The 21,244-nt window shown below is 43.4% G+C and overlaps 1 protein-coding gene across 1 annotated transcript in view; it reads right to left on the bottom strand.

The window, feature by feature from the left end:
• LOC143986466 (vomeronasal type-2 receptor 26-like) overlaps positions 1–15,876 on the bottom strand; it is an 81,449-nt gene extending 65,573 nt beyond the window's left edge. The window contains exons 1-3 of the mRNA XM_077484809.1: positions 15,853–15,876; positions 15,540–15,622; positions 13,253–13,541 (exon numbers count right to left, since the gene is read on the bottom strand). Coding sequence (XP_077340935.1) covers positions 13,253–13,541; positions 15,540–15,622; positions 15,853–15,876 — 396 coding nt within the window. The remainder of the gene's footprint in view (positions 1–13,252; positions 13,542–15,539; positions 15,623–15,852) is intronic.
• Between the last annotated feature and the right edge of the window lie 5,368 nt (positions 15,877–21,244).

The following is a 21,244-nucleotide window of genomic DNA, read 5'->3' as shown; positions in this document are numbered from 1 at the left end:
CCCTTACCAGCAGACTTCTATCGTTCTCAGAGTTACAGAAACAGCACCAGATTCCCAAAAAGCTCTTCCACTCCTATTTGAAAATCAGACATTATTTTGCCTCTAAATCCCCCACCCTAAGTCTTGACAAGCCAACCCCATTTGAACTTTTATGTGCTCAAGGCCCATACCAGGCCCATTTAATCTCTGACATATATAGAATACTCCACGACTCAGTGCCCATTACTGACTCTTCCCATTACTACATGCAGAAGTGGACTCAAGTGCTAAAACACCCCATACTACTCCCGCAGTGGAAGAAAATATGGACAGCTGTCTCTAAGTCGTCACGCTGCGTGGAACAGAAAGAAACGGCCTTTTGGTATAAAATGCCCGAAATTATGCACAAATATGACCCCAAGACCCTTAAGGTGTGTTGGAGATGCCAGGGAGACACAGTCTCCCATTTCCACATTTTCTGGGACTGCCCATTGATTCGCCCATTCTGGCTTACAATACAGTCCTTTATCCAGGACTTGTTTGAGATTTCCCTTCCATTAGATCTTCTGTATGTTTTATTAGGGCTACTGATTCCTGGGCTCTCTAAACATGCTCAAAAACTCGCCACCTTTATTTTAATAGCAGCTAAAAGAGCCATCCCTATATGGTGGCTCTCACGAACTCTACCCGCTCTCTCCCAAGTTTTGCAAAACCTAGAATACATTGGCCGTATGGAGCGGCCTACGGCAATAGTCCATGACACTATGCCTCAGTTCTCTAAGCCCTTGTACACACAAATCCGTCAGAGTAATTCCGACGGATTAATTCCGGAAGAGGTCCGGAAGTGATGTTGCATACACACGATCTGACTAAGTTGTCGGAAAATCCGATTGTACGTAACGTGATGACGTTATTTCGTTATGACGGGACTATGTTCAGGCTAGTAGCCAATAGCTTTGGTCTATGAATTTGATCTGAGCATGTGTGGCACTTTGTCCGTCGGAGTAGGCTACACATGATCGGAGTATGTCCGATAGGAGCATTTTGTCGGAAAATTTTACCGGCAAGTTGGAAAAGTTGGTCCGTCGGATATTCCGACGGAAACAGTCCGATGCAGACCACGCACAGTCGGAATATCCGACAACACGGTCCGATAGGAAACATTCCAACGGAATATCCGACCGTGTGTACAAGGGCTAAGATTTGGGACCTGTGGAGTTGCTCTAAATTTAATACTGATGCTTAATACTGGTTCCTACCCCCTTAAGAAGAGTTCAATGCTTAAATTAACTGACCTATCAGTTCCATGACCTCCTACAGGAGAGAAATTTCCATACCCCCTGCCTCCTGGTATATAAACATATGGTTATTGCGATCTGTGATCTGTACCGTAAATGACTGTTATTTTGATGGCATACTAGTTATGCTGGAGTATCCCTCCCTTATCCCTCCCCCCCTTCCCTTTTTCTTCCCCTTTCCTCAAATTCCCCCATCCCCCCCCCCCCCCCCCGTTTTTGATTTGTTATATATGCTATTATTATTGTTTCTATGCACACTTAAGTGTATGATACTGTAATCGTGTTATCTTTATACTTTCAATTAAAAAAATACCATTTAAAAATTAAAGGATTATTCATGAGATCAGCGGAATTAATCAAGAAATACATTTGTGAAAACTCTGTGTGAATATGAGCAACAAAACAAATTCATTCTTCTAACATTATAAAGAAGAAGAGAATGCGCTGCATTAAAAGATCACAGCATTAGCAGCGTGAGGAATGTGCTAGCTCCATTACAAACGCTAGTTTTACCACACTTCCATCTCGTAATTGCTTCAGAGCATGCGTCGTTTTTGGTCCGTCATAACAGCATACAGACGAGCGGTTTTCCGGATAGGAATTGGTTCCGTAGGAAATATTTAGAACATGTTCTATTGCTAGGTCCGTCAGGAAATATTTAGAACATGTTCTATTTCTAGGTCCGTCAGAATTTTCAACGTAAAAAGTTAAATGGGGCATACACACAATCGGAATATACAGTGAGAAGCTCCCGTCTGACTTTTTCTGTAGGGCATTCCGCTCGTGTGAACACGGCATTACGCTCATATCTCTATCTCCGCAACTATCAAGGAGGACCTGAAGGTGTGGGAAGGATTTTTATTTATTTTTTATTTTTAGATATACGTTTTTATTGATTCTTCAGAAACACAACAACAAGAAAAAACAGGAAAAAAAAGACAATTACAAAAACAATATACATACAAAACCAGGGTCAAAAAAAAAAAAAAAAAAACACATACATACATACATAGGTCATACATGGTATTTATGGCAGCTTGATTTAAAACATAGTGCAGTCCTATGGTACATATGCCCACCTAAAATTTTCAAATGGTCATAGGTATTTGCCCGGTAGCTAACAAACAGTTGGCCAGGAGTCATATTCCTGTTATTCCTCTTTGAGGCTACTGAGGCTGTGGAAGGATCTGTAAGCTGTGGAATGGATTTTTAATAGGATACAGTTCTACAGTGTGGCAAAAAGACTTTGTTAATGATTATGATCTTGGGCTATTCACAGATGCCTCAGGTGCAATAGGTTTTGGTGCATATTTAGCTGGCCATTGGCGTGCATCTGAATGGCATCCATCTTGGAAAACTACTGCCATCACATGCAACTTGGCTCTTTTCTAATTTTCCCCAGTGGTGGTATCAATTGTGATCTGGAATAAGATTTATATGACTTGCAGAGTAATTATCCATACTGACAATAAAGGCGTATAGTTTGCCATAAATTGTTTATGTTCAAAATCAGAGTTTGTTGTTAAATTGCTCCGTTTCTTAGTTTTACATTGCATGAGGTTCAATATATGGTTGAAAGCAAAACATATCTTTCTCATTGTCTCATTTGCAGTTTTCCAGATTCCGGGAGCTGGCACCAGAAGCAGACCTGATTGGATCCCTATTCCCAGCTTACCTATGGGGCTTGATTTGAGACTAGTTACTGCTAATTGGAAGAATTCTGTTGCATCCAAAACATGGGAAGAAAATCTCCAAGCTTCGTCAAAGTGGGGCATCTTTTGTTCGATGTATAATCTGAAGGTTATTGTTATCAATTCATATACAGCCTTGTCATTTGTTTCTTTCTTTTTACAATCTTATTTACTGAATTTTTTGCAATATAAAGCAAATACATGTGTAGCGGCGGCTCCTGAAAAGCACGCGCTATGCATTTTTACATAGTTAAAGTTTTGCCTGAACTGCAGTTTGGTTTGGGTACAGTTGTCTAAATTAGACTTCAGCATCAATTTGACTGGACTGTGAGATGTTCAGCCTGGCCACAGGGGGCACTGTCTCTTCTGGCAGGCATGGAACTATGGTCTGGTTAGGTGCTTAAGTTACTCTCTCTCGGAGCCCGCCCAGTGGGAGTGGCAATCTCTCTGTGCTTTCTGAGAGAGAGTATTTAAGATGCGGACGTCACGTGGTTCGGGGTTCCAGTCCAGAATGATATACTGACTTCATGGTCCTAGTCCTCCTGACCAGCCCCCAGGAAGGCTATGGCCTGGGGTGCGGATCCACCCGACTTTAATGTCTCGGGGCTGGCTAGCCCAAGGCAAAGAAACTAAGAGTAGGATTTTGAGGTGGTTGGGTGCCGTCTCCGGTTCGGGAGAGACCCAGCAACTTCAAGCTTTCCAGGGGAGGACTCTTCAAAAGAAGGCCACGTACGGGTTGGTTTCTTAGTGAGAGCCTGGAAGGCTGAGGTAACTGAGAGAATCCGGTCTTGTGGATATCGCCAAGCTGGCTGAAAGATTCAGGTATCCTACAAGTGTTTCAAGCTTAGTTTCTCTATGTGTTCTACAACAACGTCTGTGGCAGAGACATTATCTTGTACATTCTACAACAACATCTGTGGCAGAGACTTGTTCCTGAGTAAGCACCTTGCTGGCTGCTAGGCCTTGTGAGAGAGGGACTGTCCAACCTGAGTGATCATCCAGTTGCGAATGGCTATTCTCTGGATGCAGTCAAAGTAAGCAAGTTCTTCGACAATTTGACTTTGACACTAATGCCCCGTACACACGAGAGGACTTATGTCCGACAGACTTCCAAAGGAGTTCCGCCGGAGTTCCGACGGAGTTCTGACAGACTTTTCGGCCGAACGGACTTGGCCACACACGATCACACTAAACTCCGACGGATTCGAACGTGATGACGTACGACCCGACTCGAATAAGGAAGTTCATAGCCAGTAGCCAATAGCTGCCCTAGCGTCGGTTTTAGTCCGTCGGAGTAGCATACACACGAGCGGAGTTTTCGAAGGGGACCGGGTCCGGCGGAGTTCCTTCGGGAAAATTTGAAGCATGCTTCATTTCTAAAGTCCGTCAGACTTTGGCGAATCAAAAGTCCGTTGCAGCCCACACACGATCGGATAGTCTGACGGACTCGGTCCTTCGGACTTTGGATGTTGAAAAGTCCGCTCGTGTGTACGGGGCATTAGAGTACCTGAACTTCCTTTCCAACCCTCTGATCCCAATTCAAGAGACTGTTTCATTGTCTAAGTTTTTGCAAATAAAATCCATTCAAGTGGATTTTCTGTCAGTCTCGAAGTTACTGGGTTATCTACCACGGGAACCCCTAGATGTACAACGAGGAAAACAGGAGGTAACAGTAAGCCCAAAACTAACCAGCACCGAGATAGAGAGCGCTGACACCAGCACCGAGATAGAGAGCACTGAGACCACACCAGCACCGAGATCGAGAGCACTGACACCACACCAGCACCGAGATAGAGAGCGAGCACTGACAGCACCACTGATACCAGCAACTCGCTGCTGGGCCCCAAAAATATGATACCGCTCAACCTCCAAATACAGGAGGGTACGGGCATATAGTACGGTGTGCTTTTTTTGTACAAGGATGTGAGCCAAATGTAGAAAAAAGGTCTGTGTGCTCGATTAAATAAATCATTTATAGAGACATACATGGTCTACTGGTCACATGTGTTGAATTCCTCCGAGATCCATGCCTCATTCATTTTTATAATTGTGAGGTAGTCACTGTCGTGAGCTAGGAGAGTGTGCTTATTGGTCACGATCCCCCCTGCTGAGCTGAATGTCCTTTCGGACAGGACACTGGATGAGGGACAAGCCAACAGTTACATTGCAAATTGGGTAAGCTCTGGCCAGAGGTCAAGCCTGCCCACCCAGTAGTCCAGGGGTTCATCACTCCTCAGAGCGTCCACATTGGCCATTAACCCGATGTAGTCGAACACCTGTTGGTCTAGGCGGTCCCTGATGCTGGATCCGGATGAGACCTGTCGATGGGTCGGCTGAAAGAATGACCTTGTATCAGAAGTCACCAACACATCTTCAAACTGGCCTCTTCTTGCAGGCGCTGTTGGATTGGTACCCGCAACTCCTTCTCTGGGATTGGGAATTCCCCCTCTGCCAGCGCACGCAAAAGCAGAATGCAGCATTTCTTGAAGCAAGTCCTGGAAGTGCTCCATTCAGGCAGCCCTCTGTGATGGTGGTAACATTTCCGCCATTTTGTGTTTGTACTGGGGGTCTAAGTACGTTGCCACCCAGTACTGGTCCTTGACCCTTATGCTTTTATACGGGGGTCCCTGTTAAAACACTGGAACATAAAGGCCCCCATTTGCACTAAACTGGAAGCGGTGTGGTGGCCAGGCTCCTGCTCTTCATCCAGGATAATGTCTGTGACAGACCTAGCTAGGACCGAGGCTCTTGGAGGGGACTGAATGCGAGCCTCTTGCCTTATGATTATGGGCCCTCGCATTTGGGGGAACGGTGCTCTTTGTGAGCTGTATGCATGGGGACCCCTGAGGTGGGGTTACTTGGATTCAGATCCACACAGACTCTGGATATGTATTTGCCATATTAGCAATAGACGTATTCACACTGTTGGGACACAAACTGTTAGATGCTAATGTCATCAAATCCAGATACCTGTCTGTAATGCAAATGAGTCTAGTCTGGCTTGACACAGATTCTAAAGAGTATTTCACCTATTGTTGTTTTGTTGTTTGTGCTAATTAACCTGCAATTGAATTGTTAGTGAGCTAGGAGCCAAAAAGTCTTATCCCTCAGTCAACTAGTCTGAGTTGATTTAGATAATTAGCTCATGCTAATTAGGTTAGGTTTTGGTCTTCTACTGTATTATAAATACTTGGCATTTTGGTTCTAATAAATCAGTCCATGTTAGCACTAAGCAAGTGTCAGGAAAGGTTCCCTCCGCTGGTAATATCAATCATTTGGCATGCAGTACTGCGATCCACCAGCAGGTGTCTCCTGCTGGAATTATGTAATCTTTGGTCCGCAGTACTGGTGTCCACCAGCGGAGGGATCCTGGCAGTGTGGAGCAGGTATTGCCGTCTGCAGTCAGGCGTCACATGACTGACAGCAGCCATTATAAATACCCGGCAAGTGCACACACACCTTGCCTTGGTATTGTCCTTGTGCCCTGACCTGCAGCCTGTTTGATACCTGATACCTGATACCTGATCCTTGTTTCCTGCATCCTGTACCTGTTCCCTTTCTCCTTGTCCCCCCATCTGCTGACCTCCTATTTATGACCCTGGCCTGGCTTGACTACGATTCTGGTACTCCCTTTTGTTGCATATACTGTTTTTTTTGTTTATCTTCACTGTTTGGTTGTTTGGTGTGTTCACTTAGTTCGTATTGGTGGTGTGTTCACATTTATATGCGTTTACTTTAATAAATTTACCTTCACTTATTTATGTCTGGTTCACTATGTCGCAGTCACACAGTTATGGTCACATCTAGTTCATGACAGAATACCAAGGCCATTCCTGATCAGAAGTGGCTGCACAGGGGAACCATTTGCTTCAGTTTGGTTGCAAACATGAATGCTGATGAGATCATTTATTTTTCTCTGCTGGCATCTGAGAGTAGTGATTATTGCCGCCAGGCTTTGAAAGGATGGTCTAGTGACCAGTTGTTTGCAGCTATCCGTTTGGCTCACTCCCTGGTCGATCAGGGTTATATATTGTTTGGGGAGGTGCAGCCTTTGATAAAGATCTGTACTGAGCTGGCCCTGCCCTGTATCCCAGATGGCCGTGATGATTTCACTCCTCCTTTTAATATGAATCAGGTTGTATCTTTAGTATGGCTTTTTGAAGATGATCCTGCTTATTTTTGTGAACACTACTCAGCCTGTTCCCCACAGGTGATTGCTGAGTGCATTGTATCTGCTCAGTCTTTTGTTGGACAGGGAGACTTAAAACTTCAGTTTGTACAACCTATACTTTCAGCATGGTCTGACATGGTGCAATCAGCCCCAGCCAAACAATCCACCTCTGCCATCAGACACCAGCCTACCCAAATGTATGTTTCCCCATCAGCCATGTCAACCTCAGTTGCAGCCCAGTACACGCTGCTCCCAACCAAATACTCATATCCAGTCTCCCTGTACTTATCCTGCATTCAACCCACCTGCCTCCTCTCCGCTGCCTACAAACCCACAAGTTCTTCCCCCAGCTACTGGTACCTCTTCTCTGCCATATCACAATCCTCCTTTCCAGTCTGCTGCACCCCTTATTTACAGTCCTGCAGTCACCTACAGAGCTTCAGTGGCTAAGCAAAAGAAAAAAACGAAAGTTTTTCCCAACCAAAATGGTCTTACCATTAACCCAACCTGCCTCCACACCTACCAATCTGTCCCAGCCCGGAGTGCCAGAGCCAGAGCTCCAGCCCGGAGTGCCAGAGCCAGAGCTCCAGCCCGGAGTGCCAGAGCCAGAGCTCCAGCCTGACGCCTTCCAGCCTGATGTCCCGGCCTTCCAGCCTGATGTCCCGGCCTTCCAGCCTGACGCCTTCCAGCCTGATGTCCCGGCCTTCCAGCCTGACGCCTTCCAGCCTGATGTCCCGGCCTTCCAGCCTGACGCCTTCCAGCCTGATGTCCCGGCCTTCCAGCCTGACGACTTCCAGCCTGATGTCCCGGCCTTCCAGCCTGATGTCCCTGCCTTCCAGTCTGACCCCTTCCAGTCTGATGTCCCAGGCCTTGCAGTCTGATGCCTTCCAGTCTGATGTCCCGGCCTTGCAGTCTGATGTCCCGGCCTTGCAGTCTGATGCCTTGCAGTCTGATGTCTCGGCCTCGCAGTCTGATGTCTCGGCCTCGCAGTCTGATGTCCCGGCCTCGCAGTCTGATGTCCCGGCCTCGCAGTCCGATTCCTTCCAGTCGGATGTCCCGGCCTTGCAGTCCGACGCCTTCCAGTCTGATGTCCCGGTCTTGCAGTCCAATGCCTTCCAGTCTAATGTGCCTGCTGTCCAGCCTGATGTGCCTGACGCCCCAGTGCCTGCCTTCCAGCCTGACGCCCCAGTGCCTGCCTTCCAGCCTGACGCCCCAGTGCCCGCCTTCCAGCCTGACGCCCCAGTGCCCGCCTTCCAGCCTGACGCCCCAGTGCCCGCCTTCCAGCCTGACGCCCCAGTGCCCGCCATCCAGCCTGACGCCCCAGTGCCCGCCTTCCAGCCTGACGTGCCACTGCCCGCCTTCCAGCCTGACGTACCACTGCCCGCCTTCCAGCCTGACGTGCCACTGCCCGCCTTCCAGCCTGATGTGCTGCTGCCTGCCTTCCAGCCCGATGTGCCAGCTTCCCGGTCCGATGTGCTTCTGTCTGCTGCCCTGCTTGAAGTGCCCGTTACCCAACCTGGTGTGACTTTGCTCATAGCCCAGCTTGACGCAATGGACTTTCCCCAGCAACTGCTAGTTGGAGCGTCCGGAGGTCGCTCCTTTGAGGGGGGGTACTGTCAGGAAAGGTTCCCTCCGCTGGTAATATCAATCATTTGGCATGCAGAACTGCGATCCATCAGCAAGTGTCTCCTGCTGGAATTATGTAATCTTTGGTCCGCAGTACTGGTGTCCACCAGCGGAGGGATCCTGGCAGTGTGGAGCAGGTATTGCCTTCTGCAGTCACATGACTGACAGCAGCCATTATAAATACCCGGCAAGTGCACACACACCTTGCCTTGGTATGGTCCTTGAGCCCTGACTTGCAGCCTGTTTGATACCTGATACCTGATACCTGATACTTGTTTCCTGCATCCTGCCTCCTGTACCTGTTCCCTTTCTCCTTGTCCCCCCATCTGCTGACCTCCTATTTATGACCCTGGCCTGGCTTGACTACGATTCTGGTACTCCCTTTTGTTACATATACTGGTTTATTTGTTTATCTTCACTGTTTGGTTGTTTGGTTTGTTCACTCAGTTTGTATTGGTGGTGTGTTCACATTTATATGCGTTTACTTTAATAAATTTACCTTCACTTATTTATGTCTGGTTCACTATGTCACAGTCACACAGTTCTGGTCACATCTAGTTCATGACAGCAAGTCTTGTCTTGTTTTGTGCTTGTGAGTGGTTGGAATATCTATATTCAGACTTAGGAAGCGGTATACTAACGGAAGCACTCAATTGGAGTGTGGGATCGGTTCCGTCACAATGTCATCCTCGTTCTCCTCTCCCCATCCACGCACAACAACAGGGATCCCAGAAAGGTTTAAAGCATGCTCTTCTTGGTCCTCCTCATCCGCCCCTGCACCATCCTCCTCTGACTCTTCTTCAGACTCCTGTTGTTGACTTGTCTCAGATAGAGTAGCCCCCCCCTGGGAATTCATCCAGCATTGCGACTTCTGCATCTTCATGCTCCTGCACGGCTTGATCAATGACACAACGCAATGCACGCTCCATAAAGAAGGCATGAGGTACCATGTCACTGATGGCACCATGGCTGTGACTGACCAGTTTGGTGATCTCATGAAATGGCCACAGAAGTCTGCATGCATCGCGCATGAGCAGCCACTGGCGCGGTGAAAAAAAACCCAGCTCCCCAGAACCGTTTCTGCCGCAGAGTTCATACAGGTAGACGTTAACTGCACGTTTCTGCTGGAGCAGCCTATCAAGCATATAGAAGGTTGAGTTCCATCGCGTTGGGCAATCGCAAATAAGACGTCTGACCGGCAGATTGTGTCGCCGCTGAATGTCAGCAAGGCGAGCCATGGCCGTGTAAGATCTTCTGAAATGGGCCGAGATTTTCCTTGCCTGCCGCAAGATGCCCTGGACCCCAGGGTATTTGACATGGAATCGCTGCACGACCAAGTTTAAGACGTGTGCCATGCATGGCACGTGCGTGATTTTGCCCTGTTTCAATGCGCTAAGCAGATTGGCACCATTGTTACACACCACTTTACCAACTGTTTGAGCGGTGTTAGCCACTGATCTGCCTGTGAACGCAAAGCTGAAAGGAGTGCCGGGCCAGTGTGGCTCTTGGCTTCCAGGCATAACAGACGCAGCACGGCATGGCAACGTCTCACCTGGCATTTCGAATAGGTTCTGGGGAGCTTGGGCGGCGCAGCGGAAGAGACACTAGCAGCGGAAAAGGAGGAGTCAGCTGAGGAGGAGAGGGAGGAGGATGGAGTAGGAGGAGGAGGAGAAGAGTCAGGCCTGCATGCAATCCGTGGCGGTAAAACCAAATCTACACGGGTGCCACGGGTTACATGCTTGACGGCCATCAGAAGGTTCACCCAGTGGGCAGCAAAAGTGATATACCTTCCCTGCCCGTGTTTGCTAGACCACATGTCTGTGGTCAGGTGTATTTTGGCACCGACACTCTGTGCCAGAGATACATTAACTTGCCGCTGAACATGGCCATATTGTTCTGGGATGCCCTTGTGTGAGAAATACTTCCTTCCTTGGACCTTCCATTGTGGTGTTCCAATTGCCACAAATTTTCAAAAGGCCTCCGAGTCCACCAGTTTATATGGCAGTAGTTGGTGGGCTATCAGTTCTGACAAGCCAGCTGTGAACCGTTGGGCAAGAGGGTTATCCGGCGTCATCATTTTTTTATGCTCAAACATTTGACCCACGGAAGCCTGCCTTTTTCCAGAAAAATATGAGGATGGCATGATGGAAGGTGGAGTGGAGGACAATTGGGAGGAGAGAGGAGAAGGAGAAGTATAAGACAAGGCTCGACTGTGAAAGCCTGGAGTGTAGCTTTGTGGGTTCCGTTGCTCCCACTGGGCTCGGTGATGGCAGCCCATGTGCCTTCTTAAGGTGGTCATCCCTAGGTGAGTGTTGGGTTTGCCACGACTTATACGTTGACTGCAAAGATTGCAGATGGCAACACTATTGTCAGCATGTTAAAAAAAAAGCCCACACTGCGGAGCCATGTGCCGGCGTCCTGGGAGCACCAGATGTGACCATACATGGTTGATGCCTCGCTCCTGATACATTAGCAGTCTGCTTTGTCCCTCCTGTGCAATGTAAGTTCTTCCTGTTTCTCCTCCCTATCTGCTGGTCCATATTTCCCTCTGAACTCCTCTCCTCTTCCTCTCTTGTGGACACCCATGTGACATCAATAGACACGTCGTCATCGATGTAACCTTCCCCACTGCTATAATTAGAGATCTCCGAGTAGGCAGCACTAGCGGGGACCAACCTCCTCCTTGGGCTGATCTGGGTACTGTCGTCAGACTGCTGAGTGGCGGATGTTGCTACCGCCTCTTCCTGATCCAATGCCAAGAGTGGTTGCGCATCGGAAATGTCTTGATATGGATCGGAAAATAATTCCTGTGACTCAAGCGGAAGGTATATGTTGGTGGTTGTGTTGGTGGTAGTGTCTCTGGGGGTGCACATAGCAGAGAGTGAAGAAGAGGGTGCAGATTGAGAGGATGAGGAGGGTGCAGAAGAGTAAGGCTGAGTGAGCCACTCAACCAAGTCTGGTGCCTCCTTTGACGTAATCGCACGCACCTTCTGCAATTTGCCACTTTGGTTCAAGCCCGTTGCTCCTGCCCTACCCCTACCACCCCTACGGAAAGGCTTGCCTCTTCCTCTGCCGGTCATTTTTTAAATGACCCTGTGACAAAAGTCTCTAGAGAAGTGCAGTATGTATGTGGAAGAAGGTATATAAGACCCCACTTCAATCTGCAATTTTTGGGGCCACTGGTCTATTACACCAGTTATAATACTTTTTTTTATTGCGTTTGTCACTCTTTGTAGTATCGCTGCAGAACCACTCAGCAGTCACAATGCTGCACAGTGGAAATGCACGATACTATGCTTTCTATATGTGCAAGTATTTTATACATGTATTACACACCGATATACTGCACACCAAATAGTACACCTATACCAGTCCTTAAAAGGACCTTTGTGGACCTAGTAGCTAGTGATTTGCAGACAGTCCCTACACTGATAAAAGACTGCTGCAGAATAGGGCAGCAGTCAGCAGCAGTGCACCAGCTCCCTATATACTGTACACCTATACCAGTCCTTAAAAGGACCTTTGTGGACATAGTAGTAATAGCTAGCTAGTGATTAACTGACTGTCCCTGCTCCACACAGCGTCCTGTCCCTACACTGCAATCACCAGCACAGCAGTGCACTGAACCCTATATACTGTACTACACCTATACCAGTCCTTAAAAGGACTTTTGTGGACCTAATAGCTAGTGATTTGTGTCACTTCAGTCTCTCCCTGCTGCGCACAGTGTCCTGTCCCTACACTGACATAAGACAGAATGTAAAATGGCCGCCAGATCAGGTCTATTTATAAGTTAGGGGGTGTGCCCAATTGTCCATGTGCTAAAATGTCTCAATTGGCTGTCCTGCACCCCATGATGGATGTATCATCATGGGTCAAAGTTCTTTCACACTGTAAACACATGGCCACCGGAAGAACAGTGGCAATAGTCCGCCGGTTTGGCGAATCGCGAACATGCAAAATTCGCCACGAACCGACCGCCAGGCGAACAGTTCGGCCGTCCCCATTACAGAGCATGGTTGAGCAAGCCACTGTTTTCTTTGGGGGGGCCTCGGCCAGTGGCTTCACTCTTGGCCTAGGCTGGTGGGGTTGCCATCCAGTCTAGTCTGGATGGACAGCGTTATTAGTTTCGATGTATTTGCTAATTTGAGGCATATGACATTTTAAATACGCAGATATTTAAGTTTGGTTGATTAATTATTAAACCTGGGTTACTCTTAAACACTGTGGCCAGTTATGATCATTTAAACTTATTATGTGTTGTCAGACTCTTTATTTGTATAATTTATGCTACTTTGTGCTATCACATGGTCACTGAATAATTTCCCCAAGTATCAATGTTTTGTGCACCTGAATTATTCATAGTTCTGTTAATTCTGATCTGTATTCATTCTAGAAAAGTAGGGATACAAAATTTAAACCTAGACTGTACTGTGTCTATTTAACACACCATACTACATACATAACATATTGCAGTGATCACTTACCTGTGTATACCGATACAGACTAAGTAACTGGGCCAGCGCATGATTTGAATTGTAAGAACTCTCCCCAATAAAACCAGCCACTTCTCCATGTCCCTTACAATAATAGTTAGGAGCTTCCTTTTCTCCAGACAATATCTTTATGACATATCCCAAAGTATTCTTTGGATCACTACAAGTATCAAATATATGATAGCCCAGGGTAATATTGGGCAGAAGATTGGGCTCTTTGTTAATTTTATTGACAACTAAGATCATCACCAAGATGCTTTTGTACTCTTCAAGGTCCAATCTGCAGGATATTGAGAGGTTTAACATTAAACAGAATGGTTACTTATGAGATTACAGTTTGACCACATCCCATAAAACTAACACAAAAATGTTTCACAAAAAACAATGATTTAAATTTAGTGTTGAGTATATTTTTATTGACAGGTATTAAGACATAATTTAAAATTTTTGAGACATAGTACAAAGTTTATAATATATAATCCAAGGTTTATGAGGCATAATCCAAGGTTTATTTTCCAGGGCCATTGCAGTATAAGTGGCAAGGACATAGTAATGCAGTAAACACAGAAGATATTACAAAACTTGGGGATTCGTTTATTAGAGGAATCAAGTGTTGCCTCTGAAGTAGAGAATTGGAAAAAATAAACTAATAGAATAGAGTCACTAAAGTATAGACATCCGGTCTTGAAATTCCATAATTAGGTCTCCATAGGTACAGTATGGTGAGAACTAGTACTAATGGGGATGTCATATGGCTAAGGAAACCTATACTCAGCTGTAAGGTCAGGCAAAATGCGTAGGTCAGTTTAAAGCCTACTTTTCAGAGCATCTGAAGAAGAGTAAAGAATCTACGCGTCCATTGGGTGAAACATTGGTCACAGGTATCTTTGTCAGAAGCTAAACGCTCCTCCATTCTCATAATATAATTTACCAAGTTAACCCAGCTTGTTAGAGAGGATGTCTCATATGTTTTCCAGAGCAATGGTATCAGTTGTCTTATCTTCTTGTCTACCTATGGTATCAGTTGTCATCTTTTGTATGGGTTGTTCTAAGAGCGATAACGAGAGAGAGAGATAGATATAACGAGAGAGATAGAACAAGAGAGATAGAACGAGTAAGATAGAGAGAGATAACGAGAGAACGAGAGAGAGAGAACGAGAGAACGAGAGAGAGAGAACGAGAGAGAGAACGAGAGAGAGAACGAGAGAGAGAACGAGAGAGAGAACGAGAGAATGAGAGAGAGAGAGAGCGAGAGAGAGAGAGAACGAGAGAGAGAACGAGAGAGAGAGCACGAGAGAGAGAGAGCACGAGAGAGAGAGAGCACGAGAGAGAGAGAGAGCACGAGAGAGAGAGAGAGCACGAGAGAGAGAGAGAACAAGAGAGTGAGAGAGAGAGAACGAGAGTGAGAGAGAGAGAGAGAGAGAACAAGAGAGAGCACGAGAGAGAGAGAGCATAAGAGAGAGAGAGAGCATAAGAGAGAGAGAGAGCATGAGAGAGAGAGAGAGAGCACAAGAGAGAGAGAGAGAGAACGAGAGTGAGAGAGAGAGAGAGAACGAGAGAGAGAGAATGAGAGAGAGAATGAGAATGAGAGAGAGAGAGAGAGAGAGAGAGAGAGAGCATGAGAGAGTGAGAGAATGAGAGAGAGAGAGAACGAGAGAGAGAGAATGAGAGATAGAACGAGAGAGAGAGAGAGATGAATAGTAGAAGCAGTAGAAAAACGTTTGTGGCAGAAGACGATCAGTTGATGTGTACAGAAGTCTGGCTGTCAAGGAGCAGGGAACGCTGGAAGAGAGAAACCTGTACGAGGATGAATAAAATGACTTGCCCGAGGTCAGGAAGAATGTGAGGCTCCATCAGTGAAAGAGAATTGACAATCCCCAAGTATTTCTGGATTGTTTGAACAGAGGCATTAATGGGCTAGGTTCAGACAATAACCAGTTAGGAAGCCTATATTTATACCCCACATATAAAGTTGGTAGGACAAGAATAGAGAGGCAATGAAGGGAATGAAAGGAGCTTTTGAGTGACTTTAACGTGGGCCAAATAGTAATGGTTAGCCAACTGGGTCAGTGCAACGGCAAAACTGCAGCTCTTGTGGAATGTTCCCAGTCTGCAGTGGTCAGGACCTACCAAAAGTAGTCCATGGAAGGAAAACCGGTGAACAAGCAATAGGGTCATGGGCGACCAAGGCTCATTGATTCACGTGTGGTGAAAAAGCCTGACCCATGAAGAAAAGGTAATGCTGGTTCCAGCAGAAAGGTGGCAAAACACACAGTACATCACACTTTGCTGTTTGTGGGGCTGCATAGCCACAGACCGGTTAGGGTGCCCAGGCCGAACTGTGTCCACAGCCAAAAGCACCTGCAAAGGGCACGTGAGCATCATAACTGGACCATGGAGCAATGGAAAAAGGTAGCCCGGTCTGAGGAATCACATTTTCTTTTACATCATGTGGATGGCCGGTTGCGTGTGCATCACTTACCTGTGGTTGAGATGGCACCAGTATGGATTATGGGAAGTCTGTCCATGGAGGCTCCACCTTACAGCTTACAGGACCTAATTAATAATCTGCTACTGATACCCCAACATACCTCCAGAGGTCTAGTGGAGTCCATGCCTCGACAGGTCAGCGCTGTTTTGGCAGGAAAAGTGGGACCTATGTTTCTACAAAAGGCCATCTGCATATAGAATGGGGAAAGGAACGGTGGGACTATAAATGAAGCACATAGCTATACATAGCTATACAAAAATAATTTAATAGCGATAATAATATCAATAATCTGTTACATAATAGTAATCATGATCCATAATGGAATCAATGCATTTACTAATATAAATAAATATATATTAAGTATACAAAATAATATAATTGTTTTTGGCATGTAAAATCTTATATATATATATATATAAGTGAAATGTCGTCTTTTGACACTGCCTCGCTGTAAAATGAATATATATATATATATATATATATATATATATATATATATATATATACAGTACAGACCAAAAGTTTGGACACACCTTCTCATTCAAAGAGTTTTCTTTATTTTCATGACTATGAAAATTGTAGATTCACACTGAAGGCATCAAAACTATGAATTATTTTTGGATGATTTGGAACAAAAGGATAGTGAAACAGTGGCAAGAAAGAAGAGAAAATTCCAAAGAGATATAAAAGACTTTCAAGATGATCTGGTTTTTAAATGGCAAAAGAAAATAGAAGAACCAGCCATAAATTCTAATAATAGTTCCCCAGTAAAAGAAGAAACTAGAATTAAAATAAATAATGAAGTTCCCATTCTTCCCACCCAGATGAAACAACATACTCCTAACAAACAGTATGGGTGGAATGGCAACCAAAAAAATTGGAAAAAACCTTTCTGGAAGAAGAGAGGTTATAATAATAATCCTAATGGGAGAACATTCAGACCGCCATACTATACCAGAAGATCTCCATCCTCCCCAAGAAGAGATCGGGATGATATGAATAAAAGGCATCAATATGAAGATCAAAGGAGAAGAGATGATGAATGGAGATATACACAACATCATGATAGAAGAGGAAGGTCTCCCTATAATCAATATCAAGAATATAATAGACGAAGAGAAATATCACCACAAAGAGATTATTATACAGTACCAGTTCGGAATAGGTTTGAACAACTCAGAGAATATGATGATCAAAGACAATATGGTAACACAAGAACCCCAGTACGCGGACGCCATGAATCACGAAGGCAAAAATATGAGAAAACTCCGTATCATTTTTTAGACCAACGTCGGTGGGATCCCCCTCGATATCACGACCAAAAAACATCACCGTGGAAAATCGACAGACGCTCCCCGGAGCACAGGGAAAACAAAAGTCCCAGAAAAGTGGATCACCAAAGGAACAAAAACAAAGAGGACCCACAAAGGAGCAAAACGCCCAGAAGATCACCAGAAAAAGTAGAGAGACGAAATGGAAGAAACGAAAAACGAGACGAGGTCGCCGAGCAGGAGTCAAAGAACAAAAGAAAAAGAGAAAGATAGGTGAAGGTATAATTAATTAAGTGAAGCCACATTGACAAAAGAAGAATTAAAAGTACTAGATAAAGGGTTGAAATTTGCTCCAAAAAGAAATTTGAATAAATTTAGCACATATGTAGACATCAACAAGTTTATAAGAAGCATGAATATAAAAAAATACATGCTAAGTGACCCTGGAATAGGTAGAGGAGTTAAACTCCCTGATCAAAACGGTATATTATACACAAGCCTGCGGAACAAATCCCTCTTCAATCCACCAGGGACGAATGATGCTCACATTGAAGTTTTTAAAAAAATGGTTTTAAAAGATTTGCATGAATTGAAGACGAAGAAGATCTATGACCCTATTGATATTAAAAAAGGTATTCGGCAACTCGAAGCCAGAAAAGATATTGTCATAAGACAAGCTGATAAAGGTGGAGCTATCGTTATACAGTCAAAAAAAGATTATAACGAAGAACTAAACAAACAATTAGGAGATGAAGCCACTTATTTGAAATTATACAATAACCCTACCTTACAATATAAGAAAGATTTAACGAAAATTATACAGAAAGGATTTGACAAAGGACTGATAAACAAAAAAGAAGCCAAATACTTGGTGCCCAATACTTGCAAGGTACCTATTATATACACGGTCCCCAAGATACATAAAAGTGAGACCAATCCTCCGGGTAGACCCATTGTCAACGGAATTAATTCTGTTTGTGCAAGACTTGGGGAATATATCGACTTTTTCCTGCAACCCACAGTAAGAGAAACCAAATCCTTTCTAAGGGACACTAAACATTTGATCCAATTATTAAACACTATCAAATTAGAGGACGGGCCCATTTATTTAGTTACAGCCGACGTGACTTTCTTATACACTATAATTAATCACGAAGAGGCAATACATGCTACCAAATGGGGCCTGAGAAATTTTAGTGCTCTAAAATGCAAACAGAGAAAATTCATTGCTGAATGTTTAAGGTTTTGCTTGGAGTCAAATTATTTTTGGTTCGCTAACAATTACTTTAAACAAATCTGCGGAATTGCAATGGGAGCAAAATATGCACCTAGCGTAGCCAATTTGTATATGGCCCAGTGGGAGGAAGAAAGTGTCTATAATGATTTACCAAAACAGGTAAAACTGTACAAAAGATTTATAGATGACCTCATACTAATCTGGTCAGGGGATAGAGAAAGTCTAAACGATTTTTGTTTTAATCTTAATATGAACCAAAAAAATATTAAATTGGTATGGAGTATTAATGAGGAAAAAGCAACCTTTCTTGATCTAGTGATTGAAAAAAAGTACCCGCACCCATTTCAAAACAGTGGATAGAAATAGCTATCTTCCTATAGATAGCTGTCATCACCGAAGATGGCTGGATAATATTCCCAGGGGACAGCTGATCAGATTGAAACGTAATTGTTCTAATGAATCAATATTTCTTGAACAAGCTAATCTAATCGGTGACAGGTTCATACAAAAGGGTTACCATAGAGATTTTATTAGGGATCAAATAGAAAGCGTAGCATCACTAGATAGAGAGATACTTATACAGGATAGTACAAAGAATTCTGAGAAACAAGACATGGTGCCCATCATTATGAATTTCAATATCCAACATAAACAAATAGAAAAAATAATAAAGAAACACTGGGAAATTATTAGAACTGATCGCCATCTTGTCAATATCTTACCTGAAGTTCCTAAATTTGTTTACAGAAAGTCACCAACCTTGAGAGATAGTTTGGCAAAAAATGTTCCTGACCCTCCGAAGAAACCTTTTTCTTTTTTTGAGGGAAAAGGTTTTTATCCTTGCAAGAGATGTTATGCTTGTAGACATATTAGTGAAAAAACCAAAAAGAAGTCATTTAGGTCTACGATAACAGAAAAAGAATATTTAATTGAAGACTGTATTACCTGCCATACGGAAGGGGTTGTTTATTTATTAGAATGTCCTTGCAAGATCCAATATGTAGGAAGAACAAAAAGAAAATTATGGAAAAGATTGAGGGAACATATTCAAAACATAAAGAAAGGTTTTGATAAACATAGCCTATCTAAACATTATACTAAGTTCCATAACAAAGATCCCTTGTCACTAAAAATTTGCGGTATTCAAAAATTTGTACCCCATTGGAGAGGTGATAATAAGGTGATTAAAATCAGCCAAGCTGAGTCGAGATGGATACATGAACTTCGTACCCTTACACCACTAGGACACAATGTTGAATTTGATCTCAATTGTTTTATTTCTAATTTTTAATCTATTTTTATCTAGTAATATTTATAGAGAATTTTATATATATTTTAGAAAAAATCACATTTTATTGGTTTTAGGATTTCTTTATATGATATATATTAGCGCCTATATCCACTGGTACTGTATTGATTTTATGCTATTGTATTTTCTGATAATTATGGTGATTTATCAATTTTTATGTTATTTTATGATGATCTTTTATTGGAGACAAAGACATGTCATTGAGATACTCCCTCTCACATAGTTTGTTTTATTAGAGAGGATTATTGATCATGCTCAATGATATAATCAGTATGATCTCTTCCTCTGTTCATACAAAATGTCTTTCTCCCCTTAGTGCCTTTTAATTTTGGATTCAAGTTAAATAATTTAAAAGAGCAATTTTATATTCAACCACAAGATGTCGCTCTTTTTATAAGTCCGTATATATTACGGTTTATTTTTAAATTTAATTTATTTTAAATTATATATTCCTCCTAAATAGTGATCTACTTATATGGTTTAAGCTTTAGTAGTTGCACTATAAATATCTTTGGAATATATAGAATACTGATGCTATAGCCACTTTACTTTGAACCTGCAATAGCGCTGCCGCCCTGAGTTAATATGGCGACGGCGCTCGTTGCATATAAATACCTATGACACCTACTTCCTATCACCCTTTGAAAAAGTTACGTTCTGTAACGCAACGCGTCAGGGAAGGAATTTGGTGTCGGACCTATCACTTCCGGTTTACGGCCGAAACCGGAAGTCCACGGTTGCTGCACACTCTGCTGTATTTGTGAATGTAAGTGTGGATTTTACCTTTTATTTCAATAAAATAGCGAAGATACTACACATGAAAGCCCTCTGTGTTTTTCCATTCTATATGGCTTGGATATCCTGGAGCTATTGGGAGGGCATATAATATATAACCTTACAGTGAAATACAAACAGCGGTGGAGCAGTGTGACTGAATGAATAAGAAGCCAGCAGTTATCCTTTTACACAGTGCCTATTTACCAGCTATTGGAGGTGAGAGGCTGGGGAAAATAGTTGGTGCACCCATTAAGCACTGAAGTTTGCAGTGATTTGCCACTCTTGGGAATTGATTCTTCACACTTTTTTGCATGAACTTTATTTATATATTTTTTGCAATTTTATCAGTCATCAGTACACTTTATTTATGGACAATCACGTGTGTATATTGATTATTTAAATAGTCACTACATTTGTTTTTTTCACGAATTTTCACTTTATATATTTTTATATATTTTTATATATATAAATTTTTTATCGCTTGTTTACATTTGGATTATCTATGCAGATTATTTCTATTTTATCACTGGATTGATTTTTTCACGGACTTTCATTCACTAATTGTTGCACATTTATTGCGTGCACGCGTATCTTAATTTGGATTATTTATATTGATTCATTTCTTATTATATCCATGTTTCATTTAGTGGATATTATTTGATTTACATTGATTTTGGGATTATTATTCATTTATAAGTTTTAGCACTTTTAGGTAGCGCCGCATTCTTATTAATCCACAAAACTATGAATTAACACATGTGGAATTATATACTTAACAAAAAAGTGTGAAACAACTGAAAATGTGTCTTATATTCTAGGGTCTTCAAAGTAGCCACCTTTTGCTTTGATTACTGCTTCACACACTCTTGACATTCTGTTGATGAGATTCAAGAGGTAG

The sequence above is a fragment of the Lithobates pipiens genome, unplaced genomic scaffold (assembly GCF_037356315.1).
Source record: "Lithobates pipiens isolate NorthernLeopardFrog02 unplaced genomic scaffold, aLitPip1_a1.2 Scaffold_160, whole genome shotgun sequence".
Classification (NCBI taxonomy): Eukaryota; Metazoa; Chordata; class Amphibia; order Anura; family Ranidae; genus Lithobates; species Lithobates pipiens.
This window is presented reverse-complemented; position numbering and strand designations above follow the sequence as displayed.